The 20,686-nt window shown below is 35.4% G+C and overlaps 3 protein-coding genes across 6 annotated transcripts in view; all 3 read left to right on the top strand.

Moving 5' to 3' along the window:
• Window positions 1-124: 124 nt before the first annotated feature.
• On the top strand, window positions 125-9,910 carry LOC110418313 (protein ARABIDILLO 1-like). 2 transcript variants are annotated; one of them, XR_002445387.2, is made up of 14 exons: window positions 125-511; window positions 1,009-2,381; window positions 2,622-2,780; window positions 2,856-2,936; window positions 3,017-3,148; window positions 4,036-4,163; window positions 4,394-4,481; window positions 5,814-5,908; window positions 6,372-6,435; window positions 6,979-7,154; window positions 7,388-7,609; window positions 8,493-8,653; window positions 9,046-9,130; window positions 9,244-9,287. XR_002445387.2 is itself a non-coding variant. In XM_021431007.1 (13 exons), the coding sequence occupies exons 2-13, from the start codon at window positions 1,029-1,031 to the stop codon at window positions 9,415-9,417; spliced, it is 2,757 nt and encodes a 918-aa protein (XP_021286682.1). In that variant the 5' UTR covers window positions 125-511; window positions 1,009-1,028; the 3' UTR covers window positions 9,418-9,910. The 2 variants fall into 2 exon arrangements, 1 of the variants encoding a protein (XP_021286682.1); XM_021431007.1 differs by lacking the exon at window positions 8,493-8,653 and having other exon boundaries at window positions 9,244-9,910.
• Window positions 9,911-12,229: 2,319 nt separating this feature from the next.
• On the top strand, window positions 12,230-16,061 carry LOC110418740 (alpha/beta-Hydrolases superfamily protein). 2 transcript variants are annotated; one of them, XR_002445417.2, is made up of 11 exons: window positions 12,230-12,639; window positions 13,108-13,175; window positions 13,502-13,572; window positions 13,696-13,938; window positions 14,335-14,498; window positions 14,614-14,669; window positions 14,770-14,822; window positions 14,916-15,039; window positions 15,368-15,465; window positions 15,592-15,720; window positions 15,805-16,061. XR_002445417.2 is itself a non-coding variant. In XM_021431544.2 (10 exons), exons 1-10 carry the CDS (start codon window positions 12,503-12,505, stop codon window positions 15,661-15,663), a joined length of 1,086 nt encoding a protein of 361 aa, XP_021287219.1. In that variant the 5' UTR covers window positions 12,230-12,502; the 3' UTR covers window positions 15,664-16,061. The 2 variants fall into 2 exon arrangements, 1 of the variants encoding a protein (XP_021287219.1); XM_021431544.2 differs by having other exon boundaries at window positions 15,592-16,061.
• A 680-nt stretch (window positions 16,062-16,741) lies between these two features.
• Window positions 16,742-20,686, top strand: part of PFK4 (phosphofructokinase 4) — a 7,705-nt gene continuing 3,760 nt past the window's right edge. Inside the window, exons 1-8 of one of the 2 annotated variants that reach the window (XM_021431543.2) lie at window positions 16,745-17,095; window positions 17,844-17,890; window positions 18,001-18,040; window positions 18,196-18,258; window positions 18,339-18,476; window positions 19,255-19,413; window positions 19,530-19,583; window positions 19,704-19,772. In XM_021431543.2, coding sequence (XP_021287218.1) covers window positions 16,841-17,095; window positions 17,844-17,890; window positions 18,001-18,040; window positions 18,196-18,258; window positions 18,339-18,476; window positions 19,255-19,413; window positions 19,530-19,583; window positions 19,704-19,772 — 825 coding nt within the window. In that variant the 5' untranslated portion in view covers window positions 16,745-16,840. Of the gene's footprint in view, window positions 17,096-17,843; window positions 17,891-18,000; window positions 18,041-18,195; window positions 18,259-18,338; window positions 18,477-19,254; window positions 19,414-19,529; window positions 19,773-20,686 lie in introns of both variants that reach the window. The other variant, XM_089783893.1, reaches the window with a different exon arrangement.

Below are 20,686 nucleotides of genomic sequence, written 5' to 3'. Positions count from 1 at the left end.
TAACCTAGTGAGTGAACAGGTTTTACTTTTTTGTCATCACATGGCAAGGTGCACAGAACTGTTTAACCTGGCCTGCATCTCTATATAAATTTTGGAAGTTTTTCAACGTCTACTGCCACCTGAATCGTAACTCATTGCAACTTTCAACATCACTAAGCACATTGAGCTGTGGCACTAAACTCTCCAAAAATTTTCCAAAATACAAATGTGAATTCACCACAAAACGTTTCCTAATAAAAAAGGAGAATCAGGGAAGCAAATACAGGGGCACCATAAAAGAAAGAAGAGAAAACCAACCCACCATCTTCGTCAAATACACCAAGCACTGCTCTTGTCTCAATTTGCAACCGTAGTCACAGAGTCAGAAACATCTTGTTTCCAAGTTTTTCTTTCTTGGCTTTAACTGCTGCTTTTACTTTTTAACCGCCACAGGGTTTTACCCTATATATGTACATTTAGCTGCAGAGTTTCAAAGAATCTTCCTTTGCACCAATCTTGTGCAGTCTTGCAGGTACATTCATTGCTTCTTTATGTTTGGACTTTGATGTTTTCCTTTCTTTACAGAGGTTATTGAGTTTTTGGAGAATTGACTGTCGGGGTGTCTGGGAAGTGAAGAAACGACGCTTGTTTGATTGAATGTTGATTGAATTTGAGGACTTTGTGTTAATAGGGGTCTGTAGTTTTCGGGTGGGGAAAAATGAAGCTTGTTTGATTAGATATTTGTTTGTTTACTGAAATTCAAAACTGATCGTTATGTTCATTGCTTATTCTGTACTTCTTGGGAAAATGGGATTGTTCGTAAAATGTTTGAATTCTTTTAACTTGAAATTTTATATTTTTCTTTATTGGGTCTGTAATTTTTGGAAAAAAAAACAAGCCTGTTGTTATAATTTATTTTTCGGTTTCTTCAATTGAAAGATTACTTGTGATCAAGCATGTGGTTTTTTAAGAATTTGGAGTTTTATTGAGTGATAACTGAGATTTTTTCATGTTACTTTTCCTTTGCAGTGCTTATAAACTTGTAGGATATGACTCGAAGAGTGAGGCAGAAATGTTCACATGGTAAGGACAAAGATAAGACAAACATTAGTTTGGAGACCCTGGATAGTGGATGCTTGAATTCAGCTACTACTTGTGGAGTCGACTGGACAACCTTGCCTGATGATACAGTTATTCAACTTTTTTCTTATTTAAATTATCGAGACCGAGCTAGCTTGTCATCAACTTGTCGAACATTTAGGCTCTTAGGCTCTTCGCTCTGTTTATGGGATTCGCTGGACCTCCGTCCTCACAACTTTGACACTGCAGCTGCTGTCTCACTTTCCTCACGATGCAAGAATCTCCAGAGACTTAAATTTCATGCAGCAGGCTCAGCAGATGCAATAGTTAGTCTTCAAGCTAGGGCACTTCGAGAAATTAGTGGTGATTTCTGTCGGGACATTACTGATGCTGCACTTTCAGTGATAGCAGCTAGACATGAGATGCTTGAGAGTGTCCATCTTGGCCCAGAACCTTGTGAGAGGATCAGCAGTGATGCAATCAAAGCACTTGCATATTGCTGCCCTAGGTTGAGGAGCCTTTGGCTGTCAGGTGTTAGGGAAGTTTGTGGAGATGCCATTAATGCTTTGGCTAAGCATTGTAGGCAGTTAAAGGATGTTGGGTTTGTGGAATCAGAAAACATTGATGAAGTGGCTCTTGGAAACATGAATTCTGTTAAACTTTTATCAGTTGCAGGGACTAGAAACCTGAAATGGGGTTCTGCAGTACAAGTTTGGAGTAGATTGCCTCACTTGGTGGGCTTAGATGTTTCTAGAACTGATGTAAATCAGAGTGCTATTACAAGATTATTGTCATCATCCCAAAATTTGAAAGTATTAGTCGCCTTGAATTGTCCAGTTTTTGAGGGTGAACTTGACAGTAACACAATGCATAATCAAAAAGGTGGAATATTGCTTACTTTTCTCGGTGACATTTTTAAGGGAGTAGCATCATTATTTGCCGACAATTCCAAAAATGTTAGGGATGTGTTTCAGTATTGGAGGAGATTAAAGAATAGAGATAAAAACTTGGATGAGACTGTTGTTTGGATTGAATGGGTCTTTTCGCATTCACTGTTGCGAATTGCAGAAAACAACCTGAAGGAGTTTGATGATTTCTGGCTCACACAAGGGGCAGCAGTATTGCTCAGTTTATTAGAAAGCCCACAGGAGGAAGTTCGAGAAAGAGCAGCTACGGCTGTTGCAACCTTTGTAGTCATTGATGATGAAAATGCTACTGTTGATTGCCAGAGAGCTGAGGCAATTTTACGGGGCGATGGAATACGACTGCTTTTGAACCTTGCAAGATCTTGTCAGGAGGGGCTTCAGTCTGAAGCAGCTAAAGTAAGGATTGCCTCCTCTTTGAGAATATACTAAATACTGGTGGTATTCATGTTCAAATTAAAAAAAAAAATCATTACAATTTCATGAAATATAAGCAAGTCACTACAACAAAAGTTAGATGTTAAACTTTTCATAAATTTCCTTATAGAATTTATGCTCTCGTATAATACTGCACCTAGGAATTTGTTTTATCAGTTGCTCGGATACTAGACACTACTCCATCTTATTATTGGGATGCAGGCTATAGCAAACTTGTCCATAGATTCAAAAGTTGCAAAAGCCGTTGCTGAAAGTGGGGGAATCAATATCCTTGCCAATTTAGCAAAATCAATGAACAGATTAGTAGCTGAAGAGGCTGCTGGAGGGCTGTGGAATCTTTCTGTTGGGGATGAGCATAAGGTTGTGAAAATTGAAGAATTCTATTGATATTAATCTTCAACATTTCTATATTTACTCAATACTTTTCTTTTTCAGGGTGCCATTGCAAAGGCAGGTGGTATAAAAGCTTTAGTTGACCTTATATTCAAATGGCCTTCCAACACTGATGGACTTCTTGTATGTATCTATACCTGCTTCTTCCTACACATATTTGTAATCTTGTTGGAGACAAATTGTGAGCCTTTGCTAAATGACAGGAACGCGCAACTGGAGCACTGGCTAATTTGGGAGCTGATGAGAAATGCAGCATGGACGTGGCTGCAGCTGGTGGTGTCCATGCTTTGGTGATGCTTGCTCGGACTTGCAAATTTGAAGGAGTGCAAGAGCAGGTACTTTGTTTTTACTTTCTGTGTGCATTGAGAAATGACAATGATGGTGGTGGTTTTCTTTTTGTTAATTTGTTGTTGATGTGTATACTTTGTTTAGGATAATAAATAGATATTTTGGAAGTCCTCTTTGAGAAGATTATGGATCTGCATTAGCGTGAACTATGAGATGATAAGCAGAATGCCATAAAGAATTGACCGAGACCATATCATGTCTCCATACTAAGTTGATGTAGTGCATGAGTAGAACTGAGGCCCTGAGCTGCAGATTACCATTGCATTTTCCATGGAATGTGTATCTAATATATTTTCACTCAGAATCTGCCCTATGATTGTCGAACATGATATGTAGCAATGTAATATGTAACAGAATTTCTTTATCAAGTTTTTTATTTTCAAGATGATGAAAATTGTCATATTCCATTTTTAAGTTGCCATGCTATTCCTGTTTGATTGATTGTGATTGAAAATCTTTAAAGTATCCTTTGTTAAGCAACAATCTTTACCTTGTTGTTGATGATGGGCTAGTCTTTAATGGAAATAAAACTCCTACTCGTGTCTTCATCTACGCCAATTTGCCTCTGATTTATTTGATGGTGTAAGCATGGTTCTTGTGTCTCCATTCGTGATCTTTCCAGGAAAAAAATTGTGGAGTAGAATGTGCTGCCTGTATGTATTAAATTATCCGTGGGTTTCTTTGTCAGAAATAACTAGAATACATGCACATAGTGATGTCTTTGCATGGTGAAGACTTGGTCTTGAACTTCAATTTAGTTGCTTTCAGCTTTCATCATAAATTAAGTTTCTTACATTTCTATGCTCACAAAAAGTTTTAGCAGTTGGCCTTTTAACTTTTCTTACTAAGTAGGAAATTTTCTCCTCTTGGTTAGGCTGCTCGTGCCTTGGCTAATTTGGCTGCTCACGGGGATAGCAACAGCAATAATGCTACTATTGGGCAAGAGGCAGGTGCACTGGAAGCATTAGTGCAACTTACTTATTCTCTGAATGAAGGCGTAAGGTAATCTATTTTGCTTCATATTTCCTGCTTTAACAAAAGCAGCTTCCAGAATGAAACCTAACTAGATGGCAATATATCTCATATGTTTCATATGTTTATCACTACTTTGACTCTTGGGATTTCACCTTAAATGTTCCAGAGAGAGTAATTGAATCCATTAAGTAATGTCCAGACTCACATGCCCGTCTTTGGAAATGTTATTTTATTTAATCATATCTACTCTCAAGCAGGCAGGAAGCGGCTGGTGCTTTATGGAATTTGTCATTTGATGACAAAAATCGAGAAGCAATTGCAGCAACTGGTGGTGTTGAGGCACTGGTATGTGAAGTGCATGTTAAACCTTATCGTTTCACGTTTTGAAGTAATTATTATTCTGCTTTATTTCACATCTGATGCACCAAATACGAAATTATTTCAAATTTTGCATTAATTGTTGGAGAACTATTAAATGATTCTATCATGCTTCTTATCTTGGTCTTAATGTGATCATATCCCTGGCTCTGAGTTTGCCTTTGGTAATTCTTGTTTAGCTTGCAGTAATAATCACTGTTACACTAACAATATGATCTAATTGTTATGGTTGATGACACATAGGTCTTTCAGGAAGCAACTGTTTGTGATCTCAGTATTCTCTCCTGATGTGACCACCTTTTGAATGTTGACAAGATTTTTCACATTTTCCTTTCTTTTCTTCTTATTCTTATTTTATTTTCTTCTAACTTATTGTAAAGATTCATGACTTAAATCAATTAATATAGACTCAAAATGTGTAGTTTCAAACATAAAAAATAGGTAATAATTAATATGCAAAGCAGCAATCAAGGAGACTCGTCTTATGCTAGTGATTTCTTTTCCTTAAATGGATGTGTTAACCTTTTTATATTAGCTAAGTTGAGATAGATGTTTCTGAATCATTGTATTAGCAATAATTCAATTGTAGAATCAGTTTTGATTTCAGTGGTTCCTTTTAGCTATCTCTATTTGGAGGTCTCTACTATGTTTGTGCATAGAATCTAAACCAATCACTTCAATAGTACTTATTGTGCCTTCTACTCCCCCTTTGATTCTTTAGTAGATTGAAGCAGCATGGACGTTATAATATTTTGATGATAAAGCAATTGTGCCTATGCTCAGGAGTTATTTGTTGTTTTATTAAATTGATTGTACGGTACTTTAGAGTGTCATCGGTCTTCCAGTATGGAATAAGAACTGAGAGTTTCAGTGTAGTGAGGTGGTGAAATCAAGATCTGCTTAGAATGTTTATAAACCACTTTGATTGTGCTTGTCAGTTCATGAGTGGTAATGTTGGTGTGAATGGTGACTTTATTGAAGGTTTCTTCTATAAATCAACTAAAACTGTGTAAATATCAGTGAAGATAATTGTTTCTGATGTCAAAAATGGAAGGGAATAAAATTGCTACGGATGATTTTGTTTAATATTGTGAGAGGAATTCATGATGAAGCTCTCTCCCTTGATGACTCTGTTAACAACTGCCTTCTTTACAAATCCTTAACAAGAGCAAAGCTTATGATTCATGGGCTTTAACTGATAATCCTCACCTAGATAGTGGCTTTGCACAAAGATATATATTATTTGGCTATAGCTTCCTTGAAGGTTGTTGAAATTTTATTCTGACTTTGCATGATTAGGTTGCCCTTGCTCAATCTAGCTCAAGTGCTTCCCAGGGTCTTCAAGAAAGAGCTGCAGGTGCTCTTTGGGGATTGTCAGTTTCAGAAACTAACAGGTATTCGGGGAAATTTCTTTGCTGTAATTACCCAATCTTTCACCTTTTGCAATAATATTTGTAGAACAAGTTCTTAGGTGAATTAAGTTCATCTTTATCTTTGGTTTGGTACAGTATACATTATATCAAGATCCTTTCATGTAAACCAAATGCAAGTGATGGTGGCCTTGTTCATGCTATTTAGTTTAAAGTTTGAATCATTAAATACATTTGAGTAAACCTTAAACTCTACACTGAATTCATCTTCACTGTTCCATGTCTCAACGAATGTTTGATCTAAATTATTAATGTTCAGTTGTCTAATATTATGTGAAACTGAAAGATTCAATCTCTTTTTTCTTTTTTAATTTTTTTCATTATTAATGGTCTTTTGATGCTTAATTATCAATGTATATTAATTATCTTAAAGAATGTATCTCTTACCAATTTATGCTACATATTGATGTATTTTCTATTAATGTAGCATTGCTATTGGAAGACAAGGTGGTATAGCTCCACTTATTGCATTAGCGCAGTCAGATATTGTAGTAAGTTTTTCACTCCTGGCTTGCTCAGATGAGTCATCATTCTCAAAATTAGTTTAAGATATTGTTCTTTACATTCAATGAGACTGTAATCCTTTTGTGAATATTCTCTATATACTGTCAGTGTTAATGCATTTGCATTAGTCCTAATTTCTGTGAATTTAAAGTTGATTTAAATGGGCAGATTATATCATTGTTGGGCTTTTCCCACCAGGGGGAATTTAGAGAATAAAACCTACTTTTGGGGCACTCAACCTGCAAATTTTACTTTGAAATAAAAGATATAAATATTGAATCACAGTGTACAATATCAACTATTTTTTCAATTTTTTGTTTGGTATGAATGAATAGGAAATCTCAGTGCAATCCTTAAGACTGGATCTTTTAATAGGAAAGAAATATAACCGTTCCTACCAGTGATGACATTCTAATAATGCATTTCTGTTAACACTGCTGCAACATGCATTCCTCTGGTCTGATAATTTGCTTATTCATAGATATTGAACTTAACTGTAAATTGAGGTTTTTGTTTTGTTTGCTTTTCAGGATGTCCATGAGACTGCTGCCGGAGCGCTCTGGAATTTGGCTTTTTATCGTGGTAATGCTCTTCGTATAGTACAAGATGGTGGAGTTCAACCCCTTGTTCATCTATGCTCTTCGTCAATCTCAAAAATGGCACGTTTTATGGCTGCATTAGCCTTGGTTTACATGTTTGATGGGAGGTATGTCAAACTATTTTCTGCAAGTTACCAGGGACGGACAACCTTATATAGATTGCATATTTATTTGTTGCAAAGCCATCTCTGAAGGGAACGTTTTGATAATGCATTGAAGAGAAGCAAATGAGAAGGAAAAAAAAATCATATTTAAGCTTTCGTAAATAGGTGGCATTGACAGGTAAAACAATGTTCTAGAATTACTTTTGAGGTGTAACTTTTTGGTTATTTATATACAGAATAGATGGAGCTGTTCCAATGGGGCATTCATCACAGGGCAGTTCAAAGACTCTGAACATGGATGGGTTTGGAAGGATGGCCTTGAAGCATGTTGAAGAATTTGTGATCTCATTTTATGATCCACAAACCTTTTATACTGCTGCTGCATCATTAGTCCCCACAGCTTTGGCACAGATAGCAGAAGCCATAAGAATTCCAGAAGCAGGGCATCTAAGATGCAGGTTTGAATTTTTGGCCTTAGCATTTTATATTCAAAATATGAAACTGGTAAATTCTTGTCTATTTTACGTAGCAAGTTCAAGAAGTAACAGCTAGTGTTTTGAAATTGCACTTTGTATTAATCTATATAATTTGTAACCATGCCTGTAACACCATTCCGCTCTTCTTGTAGAGAACTCAATATTTGCATGCACATGCCAATTCCTGCAGTCTCTGTCTCTGTCTGTCGTTTGTCTCTTTTTTCTCTCTCATGATAGTCAAAGAAAATCAACACAATAGGGAAGTGCAATGGGTCTCACAGGGCTGTACTGTCAAGGCAATTGCTGACAGGAGGGTATCCTGTGGATTTTTTATAAACTACTCTAAGACCTCAGGCTTCTTGATGTGAGGCATGTGTTGCCCCTTACATATGATTAAAACACTGATGTTTGTACCTGTAATGACTCTACAACACCAGATGTTTGTGTGAAACACTTATGGCCAAACATTGTGTTTTAGCTGCTCTGATCTCTGAATCCTCAATTTTAACCCCTAGCATAGTATGCATCTCTGGCAACACTTCAAACTATATAGTAAACACTAATAACCAACAGACCACCCCAAACTTTTTGTAGTAAAAGTTAATACTTGCACTTGATCAGGAAGTGGCTCAAAGACCACTCCAGATTTTCTGTAGGTGAGACCAACTTTTTGCAATATTTTATTGTCCTTTTTGTATGACGCACAAAATGTTTACACCAAACAAAGTTGAAACACCTTTAGCAAGACGACAGGTAGACACTAACACCTTTTCTTGTAAATGTCGCATAGCAATTGGCAAGTTTTGAGTTGATCATGCATTTATACCTATTGCACTCATGCTTCACGCTTCTGCTTGTAAAACAGGTTTCAGAATGAATAAATGAAATAAAAAAAAAAAGTCAAATATGGGAGGATGTAGAGATGGCACATTTGTAGGCTTTCATTGGATTTTTTGTCTTGGAAAAAGGTGGAATCAATTGGGGAAAAAGCATATGAAAGTGAAAAAGCTGCCTCCTTTACACCAGGTTTAATTTGATCCTACATATATCATATATGCCATGCTTGCTCATACAGCTTGATCGGTATGGTTGCAAATACCAACGAGCTCTTTGAGGAGTTCCAGCGATCTCCTTCTCTAAGCAGTGAATTTATGGTGCAAAATTGTTGATGCTGTTTTAAGTTTTAGTATGCATGTCAACTTGCATGTTTATGAATATTATATCACAAAGTTAGTGAACATTCCTTAAATGTATGGTGGTACTATGTTTTATGTTTTTTGCATGATAGCTTCGATACCTGCCACCCTTTTCTCAGTAAATTACATTTTCACAAGTTTCATATTCATAATTTTTACCTTTAGGATTCATCTTTATATTCTAATATGTTCTGTTTCTTTCTTCTTTATGTGTCTCTCCAGCGGAGCTGAGATTGATAGATTTGTCAGAATGTTAAGAGACCCTTCTTCTATACTAAAGTCCTGTTCTGCATTTGCTCTTTTGCAGGCAAGCACCTGTTCTCCCTCTCCTATTTTATTGAATATGTTTATATTTGTTTTATTTTCATTTTGAAATTCAATTAATTACAATGCTAAACCATAAGAATTTTCTCCTTGCAGTTTACCATGCCTGGAGGACGGCATGCAATGCATCATTCAGGCCTTCTACAAAATGCAGGTGCACCAAGGGTCTTACGTGCTGCTGCTGCTGCATCAACAGCCCCTATTCAAGCCAAAATTTTTGCAAAAATTGTGCTTCGAAACCTTGAGCACCACCATGAAGTCTCAAGTTAGTTGGGAGGATAGTTTCTGCTGAACTCTGCACTGGGAGATTGTCATCTTCATAAAAGCACAATCTTCTTTAGAGTTGAACCAGGAGGCTGGGACAGGCCACCTCATCCCCTTCCCCTAAGGACAAGCAGTCTTTTGCTATTGTGGTAGTCACTAAGGGTCAAAACTAGGCACCCCTCATGCCTCCTTGATTACTTATGACAATAAAATGAAAAGGAGGCCTGCATGTTTGTGGAGATCATCATACTGATGTTAATGAGGTCTAGCAGAACCTTGATCCACCGGAAGGATGTTTTCTTTTCCCTCTAAATAACCCACCAACCTTTTTTATTTCTTCTGAAAACACCAAAAGGAAAAAGGGGAGGGGAAATGAAGAGTAATAATACAATAGATCAATCTTTTAAATCTACATGTAGTTCGTAGTTTTTTTTTTCATTTGGATTGATATACATATATTTTGTAGTTAATACATCTGATCGATTTCACTTTGCCTTTACAGTTTCTAGTTTGCTTTTCAATATGGTATAGCAATAATATATTTGCACTGTTTTATTTTAATTGTGTTCTGCATCATATCTTTTACTACATTCTATTGCTGAAAATTCGTTAGGCTGGCCTGAATGGTTCTCTCTGCATGTTGAAACCTTGAAATTTCAAGAAAATGAATGTAGTTCCTAGTGGTAAGGCAACCCAAAACCATTCTTATGCGATCAAATCAGAGTTGCTGACGGTTGGAAACGTTCTAGCATGTTTCTGCTTGGTTTCTTGTTCCCACTGGCCAGGTTGCATTTCCTTCCAGCTTGTGCTTTTGCGTGCAAGGCTTCTGCAGAGCATGCTTTGGCTGCATTCATATATACGTGCTTCTGATGTAACTCTTCACTTTAGTGGATTCACACACCGAAGACCCGCCGACATCTAGAATGATGATGCATCTAGTAAAGGCAACTGCCAGGCTATCTTAGCCGTCTTTCAGGGTTCATCCGCAATATTGTTTCGTTGGGGATTCATCTTGGGTTCCTGATTACAGACTGCATACCTTAGTTCGCACTATGGCACAGCCTCAAATGGCTTTATGAACTGTGTGGCTGTTAATAAGTGGGAGAATAAAAAGAGACGAAAATGAAAGCAAGAAAGCTTGACTGGGTGAATGGAAAATGGTCGTGACAAACACCAAATGTCTACATAGTGGTCGTTCCACTTTGCTTGCAATCCTGCACAAGGTTAGTGGAGTGGAGCATCAGACCAACGGTTGAGGACCAACTTTGGGCCTAAAATCCATGGTTTGGTCGGTTAAAACGACTTAAAGGGCAAAAATAAAATGAAATCTCATGCCATGGCCAAAAAGATTTTTTGACATTCCTATCCAAACTATTACAAAAATAATTAATGCTCAATGACCCACCGGCAGTTTTGTTTGATATGTTACGATTTTAATTTCATGTGACTTCAAATTAATAACATATTTAGCATAATCTTGAGGCAACAACAACAATAACGTGGATAGATGATTCTTGTAAGCTATGTATTGAGATAGTTTTTTAAATCCTAATTTAGTATAATTGATGTCGTAGATTTAAAGTTTTGGGAGACGAAGAGGTTTTCCATCTTATCCATTTATGCAAGAGAATCTGCAAGGACCAAATAATAAAGGGTTGGGGCCGGGACAGGCAAGAAATGAATGTCTAAATGTAGGGACTATGGGCTTCTTGTGCGGATAATAACATAGGCAAAATGACAATAAATTAGGCTAAAATTAAATAATTGAGTTTCCCGTTAGGTTTTTGTTCAGTGACTGTCTCTTTGCTACCTGTTGTTTGCTCTATATATATCATGTGGATGATAATCGGATAGCAATCCATGTAACTCCAAAAAAAGAAGAGAAAATTATGATATATGGTAGCAAAATTGATTGTTGCATCTGCTTTTTGACACAAAGCAACGAAGCAAAGCTTCTTTTGCTGGTTGTCGCAGTGAAGAAAAATGGTATGTGAATGTATGCATGTGACAGATTTTACATGTTTGGCCTTATATCATCAAAACTTAGTGACTTGTTGGAAAATAAAGGAAATAAAAGGTCCAAATTTAGTGTTCACATGAGAAGGCTAACTTCTTGGACTCAGCTTGTTTTGGTATGTCAATATAAGAATATCTTTGTATTTGGTATAATCTTTTAAAAAGTTTTTAAATTATTACTTTTTTTTAAAAAAAATTAATTAATTTAAAATAAAAATATAAAAATTTGATTAAATATAATAATAAAATAAATTTTAAATAAAAAAGGAAAAAAAGAGATAAAAGTGACAAAAACCTTACAAAGCTTATTTATTTAAAAATTAAAAATTTATATTCTTGCACGTTCTTTTTTTAAAATTAACAGAAAATTTTATTATTATGAGTAGTAATTTTTAACATTTTAATTAAGTGAAAAATTAAAAAAAAATATTTTTATCTGTTAGCGACTAATATTTAATTTTTTTCCACGTCACCCTCTTTCCGTACCGAAAAGAGACCTGAAAGCGAGTACACCGACGCGCTTAAGATTTTATGTCTTGTTAGTCTTCCTTCCATTTAAGTTTTATTGGTCGAATGGTTGGTTACAAGTAACGGCAAAAATCGTTTTTACTTTTCCTTTCCGTTTAATATTTTGCATTTTATTCTATCCCACATGAAACAGCAAAATATTGTTAATGGAGGTACGAGTGGTGACAGTAATAACCTAAATTTTCATTCCTTAATTTAAAAAATTTCTAGTCGGTGGGGCCTCCATTCCCGCTTGCCACGTCTACCCCTCCTTAGTTCCCTTCGCTTTCGGGTTTTTCTTTTCTCCTCCCTCTTTTTGTTATACAAATTTCTTTTTCTTCTTCTTTTTCTCTGCTCCAACCAACTCTCACACCTCTCATCTGATGTTTTCTCGCGCTTTCTCTCTCCCTAATTCTTTTTTCTCGAGAATCTTCAATCATCCTCAAAACATTTTTTCGTTTTCTTTCGATTCGAAATCCAAATGCATGTTTTTCTTGATTTTGTTAGGTGACGTTGAACGGCAGTGAGGAAATATAATTAAAACTTGGAAGTAATTAATTAATTAAGGATGGAAAACGCCGACGTAACCAACGGAGTTTGCTCGTCGGAGTCGGTGAATGGGAGTCGCGATGTTTGGAGTTGTAAAGATTCTGATTCTTTATCAGCTGATCATCTTGTTATCATGGTCCACGGAATTCTCGGCAGGTCCTTTAAAAAGAAGATCTTTTTGTTAGAATTTTGAGATATTTAATTTAATCATGTTTGTTCTTTTAGACTGGATTTTAGGGTGCTTGATTTAGTTTAGTTATTGCTTAGCTTTGTGTTATTATTAATTAGTTGTTTTTTATGTCCTAATTATACACATATTTTCTGCTTGGTTTAATTGTAATCGGTTTAATTTGAAGTGATTAAATTATGTTTTCGTGATTTTGAGATTAACTCAAAAAATGCTGGATTTGAACTGAAAAATTGTTAGGTTTGACTTTTGTTTATAGCCCCAATAGCTTTGTTCTGTTGTAGCACGATCATTGCATCATTTCCAATTCACATGGAATTTTTGAAATTCTGTCGTGTTCATTCGTGTTAATTTCTTCTTGGGCCTTTTATTACAATTATGAATATTATTAAAAATTCTCCTGAAATTTGGCCGTGACTGTATGCTTGATTGTGCAGTTCTTCAGATTGGAAGTTCGGAGCTGAGCAATTTGTTAAAAGGCTACCCGATAAAGTATTTGTCCATTGTAAGTAGTTGCATTTTTTTAAGTACCATTTTTAGGAGAATAAGGCTTTCCTGTTTTGCTTGTGCTTGTTTCTGCCTTCTTATGTTCGATGCTTGTTCATATCGTCTTTAGATTGTAGGGGATGGTGGTATTAGCAGCATTCATAGTGTTATCAAAAACCATTAATTTGGTTTTCTGCTTTGGGCTAAACCACTCTTCTAAACATTTCTTTTTAATTTTTTAGTAAGCTATGTATTGAAGTTTTTGAGATCAGAAATGTTGATGTTTAAGTTTCCGGCTGGAGTATTTCTGCTTGAATTTGCTTGGTTGATTAACATGTTGTGCAGGCAGCGAACGGAATATGTCTAAGCTGACTTTAGATGGTGTAGATGTAATGGGTGAACGACTGACAAAGGAGGTTAGCACATATTTGATAATGACCCTATTTAAGTTGTCAAAATCAATGAAATTTATTACTTTTAATATGAGAGCATCAATTGCATATTCTGATTTGTTCTTGACAAAAATGTTTGAATGCTAGGTCCTTGATGTTATTCAAGAAAAGCCAAATTTACGCAAGATCTCCTTTGTTGCCCATTCTGTTGGAGGACTGGTTGCTAGATATGCAATTGGGAGACTCTATAGACCACCTAAAGAGGAAGATAAAGAGGATATGTCCAGTAATGGGTGCAAAGAGGAACCAAGGGGTACAATTGGTGGCTTGGAGGCTATGAACTTCATCACTGTTGCATCTCCTCATCTTGGTTCAAGGGGCAATAAGCAGGTAGCTTTTCTGTATTAACAAATGTACGTGCATGTAATAGCCAAAACACATCTCTCTCTCTCTCTCTCTCTCTCATGTGTGCCTGTGCTTGCACACACAAAGTATCACTATGTCCTAGGAGTTCATTCCAACATTATATGTGGTGATTACAGAGTGTGTTCTCTAACTTATTGCTTCTAAAGGTTGTTATTTTAGCTGATGGGTTGTGTTTACTGCAGTAGTTTGTTGATTTTAGCATATGTTGTGTTTATTGTAAAACAAAATACTTTGGTTTTGTTATGACTTATTTTGCTTGAGTATGTGATATATTATTTCTCATCAGTGTTGGTATGTCAAGGATATTAGCCATTATTGGAATATCTTGACTTATTGTCTCAGTAAAATGTTTGTTTCCAGGTACCATTTCTTTTTGGTGTAACTGCTTTTGAGAAAGCTGCAAGTTGTGTTATTCATTGGATATTTAGGAGAACAGGTCGGCACCTTTTTCTTACTGATGATGATGAAGGAAAGCCTCCACTGCTTAAGTGGATGCTGGAAGATTATGATGAGTTTTATTTCATGTATGCAACTTTCACCTTTGTGTAAATTGCTTTCTGTGTAATGTTACTTGAGATGTCTTATAAGGAGGCCTGGACCGGTAAAACAACTAAAATAGTAGTAAATTCATCTATGCAGGTCTGCATTGCGTATGTTCAAGCGTCGGGTGCTGTATTCGAATGTGGGCTATGACCGTATCCTTTTTCCATGATCTGTTTAACTCTTTTTAGTTCCAACTTTCAACTTTGTGTTAAATTTGATTTTATTTGTTTTTGTTAATGAAATATTGTAAAGACATTGTGGGCTGGAGAACATCATCAATAAGACGGGATAGTGAACTGCCAAAGGTATTATCATCTTTGTGAACTTTTTTCATTTGACTTCATGTTTGCAACTCTTTTGGTTATAAATTGAAGACCAAACATCTGTCGTGTTATTAGTGGGAGGAGTCTCTAAATGAAACATATCCACATATTGTGTATGAAGAACACTGCAAGGCCTGTGATATTGATCAGTATGAAGATATTTCAACAGAGGATGACGGCTCATCTGACAAGCTAGAAGGTATACAACCTTAATTTCTGACTTGAGAAGAAACTGCATTTTTGCTAAAGTGTAGTTTGTTTGTGTTGGTTGCCTTCAGCCTTTTTTTTGCATCTTTTATTCCGTATGTTTCGTATTTCTCTTTCTTCTTCCTAATTATTTTCGAAGTCCTTGCTTTATTCCAATGAATTTAATTGCCATTGCATCTAAATGGTTCTATTCTCTTCGTAATGAATTATCCATGAGTAATGGTACTTACTTGCCTGCTTTTTTCCCCTATTACTCTATATTACTTTCTTTTAATGGTTTCCAAATTTTACAACTCCATTAATTAGACGATGTTGTGCAGAGGAACTGGTGAGGGGCCTATCCCGAGTATCATGGGAAAAAGTAGATGTCAGTTTTCACAACAGTAGACAGAGATTTGCTGCTCATAGTGTCATACAGGTCTCTCTTTCTCTCTCGATTTGGAGCTAAGAAAAAGTTTGGACACCATTTATGGGATCATTTCTGTAGTTCAGAAAAATTTTTATTTCTTGGAAGGAGCAAGTTCCCACTATGCACTTTTTGCAGGTTAAAGATGAAGTTATGCATATAGAAGGTGCAGATGTCATCCAACATATGATCGACCATTTTCTCACTTGAAAACCTGTGGTCTTAGAAATACACATCTTATGCAACTGGGATACGACATTCTCTTAGGTGAGTGAAGATTATGTTGCTAGTGAGATCAGATCTCCTATTCCTGGACTGTTAAGTGAGTGCTTGAAATCCCATTGGTTGCAGTTGAATGGATCACCACTTCCGTTGGTTCTCAGCAAGCATGGCTATGGCAACTGTGATTATAATTCCAGCAGTCATGAAGAAATTTTGTGCATTCATTAATCATTATATGTTGTATACATGTGCACGTTCAGCAATATATGCCAACAGTATATGCTTGCCTTTACTTCTTTTTGCGTTATGTGCTGTAAAGAAATTATTTTGGCAATTTACAATTCACATGGCACTCGGAAGCGCCGACACAAGAATTTTTTGATGCATTGATAAGCCTTGGCTAATAATAGAGTTGAAAACTTTGAATGGAAAATATTAGAATTTGACCAAATTATTGGTATGACCAAAGCAGACATAAAAATTGCAAAATTCTTGATTTATTATTATTATGATAAAAGGAAAGAATTACCACTTGTTTATTACTTTATAAATTTAAATGCTATAGATAATAATTATTCATCTTTTTCTTTTTTTGCTGTAAGTATTCACATTCAAAGTCACTGAAATTGAATATGATAAGGATTCAAAATTATTAGATTAAAATAATTTTTTCAATTTATCATTAATTATTTTGTAAGTTGTGCATTGCGTAGGTTGGCTCTTAGTAATTAAAAAAAAATCATAGTGCATGTAATAAAAAATAGTTAAACATGAAAGGAAAAAGAAAAAGAAAAACAACTATGATTTTCATGTGAGAAAAAGCAAGAGAAAGAAAGAAAAAAAAATAGAAAAACAAGCAAAAATAAAAAATAAAAAAAATTATTGTGAAGAAATATAAGTGTTGTGGATTTAAAACTTTTTCACATGTCAGGTTGAACTTTGAAAAAGAAAAGAAAAGAAAAGAAAAAATATAGTCAAAATGTTGACCATTCCTAATTGGACTGCCTATTGCAGAGCTAGTCAATGTAACGAACTTGAGTCCCGTACGACAACCCCTCCCCTGTTTCTTGCTTTTTTGTCCTAAGCATATCTTAACTGTTAAACTCGCGCTAAGACACTCGCTGTAAACACTACTATTTGCTTACAGTCTTTCAAAATTTGTTCGATGGATTTATCGATTCCCTCTCCTCTCTCCAAAGCTTATCCTCCTTCAACGTTCCTCTCCAGTCAATCCCATAAGTTGCCGCCATCTCCATGTGTCCATTACTTGAATTTCAAGTCCCGAAACTCCTCCCTCAAAAATACGTTGGTTTCCCGCCAAACCCTGCCAATCAGAGCTCAGCTTTCGGATGAGACGGTGGATGACGGGTTTGTCCTGGATGACGTCCCTCACTTGACTAATTTCCTCCCTGATTTGCCGGTAATCACTGCATTTTAAGCTTCTATTTGATTTTTTTTTTTTGCTCGCGTGACTTTAATTAATACTTCGTAGTTTGGAATTATTTCAGTTGGAGTGGTGTAGAGAAAAGTGTTCTCTTAATGATTTGGAGTTTTGGAGTCCAATTATTTTTGGTGATATAGTAGAGAAAAGAAGTGAAGAGAAAATAGAGGGGAAATAAAGAGCCGAATTGAAAAATATAATTGGCTTTGAAGCAGGCCCTTCCCTGCTTCTTTGGATAGATTATATCTAATTATCAAAAATAAATTAAATGTAATTGGATTTAAGTGATCGGAAGTAAAAATGATATGAAGTTATGGGTATGAAACAATTGAGCCACTTTTAAGCCATGAATTTAAGAACTTGGAAAGTATTTAAATAAAAAAGTGTCAATATGTTAAGCCATTTCTTTGTAAAATCACTTTTTTAGATATTTAAAAAGTGCATTACAAGAGATAGTGTCACCTAAAATCTGAATTTGCTGCTTTTATTTTGATTTCCCTTCTTCAATTAGTTATCAGAAAAAGACAACTGTAGTATACTTCTCGGGATATCACTTGTCTTCACTTCCATCTAAACTTACAATTTATTCTGTTGCCCGAATTGTTGATAACCGTGCTATGATTTTGCATTTGGTTTTTTAGGTTCTAACACTGCTTCAATTTGTTCAAATTCTTGGTTTTGTAATTCTTTTCTTTTATAAAATTTATCTTTTTGTTTTTCTTTTCAGTCATACCCGAATCCTATACAAAAGAGCCAAGCATATGCTATCGTCAAGTAAGTTCATTTATTTTTGGTGAAGTTCTCTTTATAATACCATGTATCTTCATTGTGGTCAATAAGTTTCTATTCCATCGTCATTATTCTTTAATCTGCTGTCTTGCCAGGCAAACTTTTGTCCGTCCAGAAGATGCGGTTGCTCAGAAGGTAAGTAACAATAAAAGAAAAAAGAAGAAGAACACAGCCCCAATTGTATTGATAAATTTTATCCTATCTGATTCTGACCCCACAATGGTAAAATTATCACTGGGGTAATGGCTTATTTGTTTCCCTTCTTAGTTAATTGCATTTGTCTTGTTTAGATTGTTGTTCATAAGGATAGTCCCCGAGGAGTACATTTCCGGCGTGCAGGGCCACGAGAAAAGGTATATTTTCTTATGGAGACACCATCATATGCCCTCTTGACATGGGATCGCTGATCTATTTAATGCATTTTTGGTTGTAGGTCTATTTCAAATCAGAGGAAGTGCGTGCTTGCATAGTAACTTGTGGGGGTTTATGCCCAGGGATCAATACAGTCATTCGGGAGATAGTTTGTGGCTTGAACTATATGTATGGTGTTGATGATGTACTTGGCATTCAGGTGAGTTCATTTAATATTACATTTCCTTTGCTGAAGTGGTTTTCTCTTATTCTTCAAATATATCTTCTGTTCATCTTTCCTATTTTCATTTTTAAAATTTGCAAATGAGCCTAGTTTCTAAAATCCAAAATCCTATTAACCATTTTTCAGTTTTCAACAAGGAAGACAATATGGCATTCTATGGATATAATATATCTCCATTTGAATTATTATATTTCTTAAGGGTTATAGTTTGCAGATTGATATTTTAATTATTGATTTTGAGTCAGACTTTATCTAGTTTCTTAGCCAGGAATTTCAATTTCATTTGACATGTAACAAGGTGCAGATTTGTAATAAACAATATGGCAACTATCAGTCTGAGTTATTGTTTATTACTCTGTTCCAAGAAAATCTTCATGCTATTGCTAGCAGGGCTTCTGCATGTGGCATGTTATTGGCTGATACAGGCCATAAAGACTGGCTCCTTGGCAACTGGAAGAACCATTGACTAGTCCATCTGTTTTCAGTACATGATTTTTTTATTTGAATTTCTTTCAAGTGGTTCCCTATGATTGATTCTCATAATTAATGGGACTGTGGTTTCAAAAAGAGTTAAAAGAAAAGCTTCTTGTTCTCTATATTCCTGAGTACATTTTACAGTTTGCTTTGCAATAATTCTTCTTCTTTTTAATTATTTTTTTTGCTTCTATTAGTCTTAGCTTACGTTCTTTATTGCTTGTATTAATGTTTAGTTGTTTGCAACTTTGTTTCATCATGGTACTATTGAAACTTCTAGGGAGGATATAGAGGCTTTTACTCTAAAAACACCTTGCCATTAACACCTAAAGTTGTGAATGATATCCACAAACGTGGTGGTACTTTTCTTCGCACTTCACGAGGAGGTCATGATACCCACAAGATTGTTGATAACATCCAGGACAGGGGAATCAATCAGGTAAACAGCTGCTTTCTTGTCCATAACATTAAGGTCTTTTGCTAGTGGGTAGCTTGTGATAGTATCTTTCAGTGGAAGAGAAAGTGTACAAAGATTGATTCCTCTATGGATTTCAGGTTTATATTATTGGAGGAGATGGTACCCAGAGAGGAGCAGCTCGGATTTATGAGGTAATCAGTGCTTTGAATATAAGACCATTCCTATTACTTAGGTGTACCCGTCAGGCAACTTTTAGAATTTTTTTTTTATTTCTTCCTTTCTTGGTTTCTTATGGGCATATTTTCTTCAAGGAAGTTGAGAAACGTGGTCTTCAAGTAGCAGTTGCTGGCATCCCCAAGACAATTGATAATGATATTGCAGTAAGTTCAACCACATTATAATTGTTGAAAGATATAAAATGGTTATTTTATAGTACCCATCACCACATTTCTTAATGTCTAGAAATGTTTGAGAAACTTTCACTCAAAAAATATTGGAAGAAAAGAAGTACAGTTTCTTGTCGCATTGTCTGCCATCACCAAATTTATTAAAATCTAGAAATGTTTGAGAAAATTTTACTCAAAAAATATTGGAAGAAGAGAAGTGCAGTTTCTTCTTGCATTGTCTAGTGAGTGATGGAGTCACCTTAAAATGCTATTCATTAGTATGGATGACCCTCTTACAAGCCGTAAAAGATAATACCATACTGATTTCATGTGTTGTGGGAAACAAAGCAATTATACACACACACACACACACACACACACATGCACACATACATAACTTACATGCATACATACATACATGTGTGCTTGTAATGGTTTCAAGGGTTTAGAGTTTGTTTGTGCTTCAGAAGTCTCTAAGCCCTTTTACAGCTTTGTTTTGGTAATTGTTGGGTATGATAAAAAGAACTAAATTATGTTTTACTTTTAGGATTGTTTAACTATATCTATGCACCTATCATTTGGCTTTAAGAGGTCCTATCTCAAATGACTTTTTACTTTTTAAAGACTTCCATCCAAAGATGTTAGTATTCCTGGGTGAACACAAATGAAGATGCATTCTGGGTATCTGAAGGTCAGGACGGAGTGTAAAGCATTTAAAAGTTTTAGCTAAAGAGAGGACCTCTTATTATAAGTGTTGACTGCTAATGTTGTTCATCTTTCATCTGTTTCTCTCTATTATATTCTCTATGTTCATTCACAATCTCTTTATTTGCAAAAATTTGACCATGATGGAGTATATTTAATGCTTGTAGATGCTTGTTTTGGTTACTAACTTATTACTTCTCTAA

This window comes from Theobroma umbraticum, unplaced genomic scaffold (assembly GCF_002168275.2).
Source record: "Theobroma umbraticum cultivar Fairchild unplaced genomic scaffold, ASM216827v3 scaffold_50.0, whole genome shotgun sequence".
NCBI classification, from domain to species: domain Eukaryota; kingdom Viridiplantae; phylum Streptophyta; class Magnoliopsida; order Malvales; family Malvaceae; genus Theobroma; species Theobroma umbraticum.
This window is presented reverse-complemented; position numbering and strand designations above follow the sequence as displayed.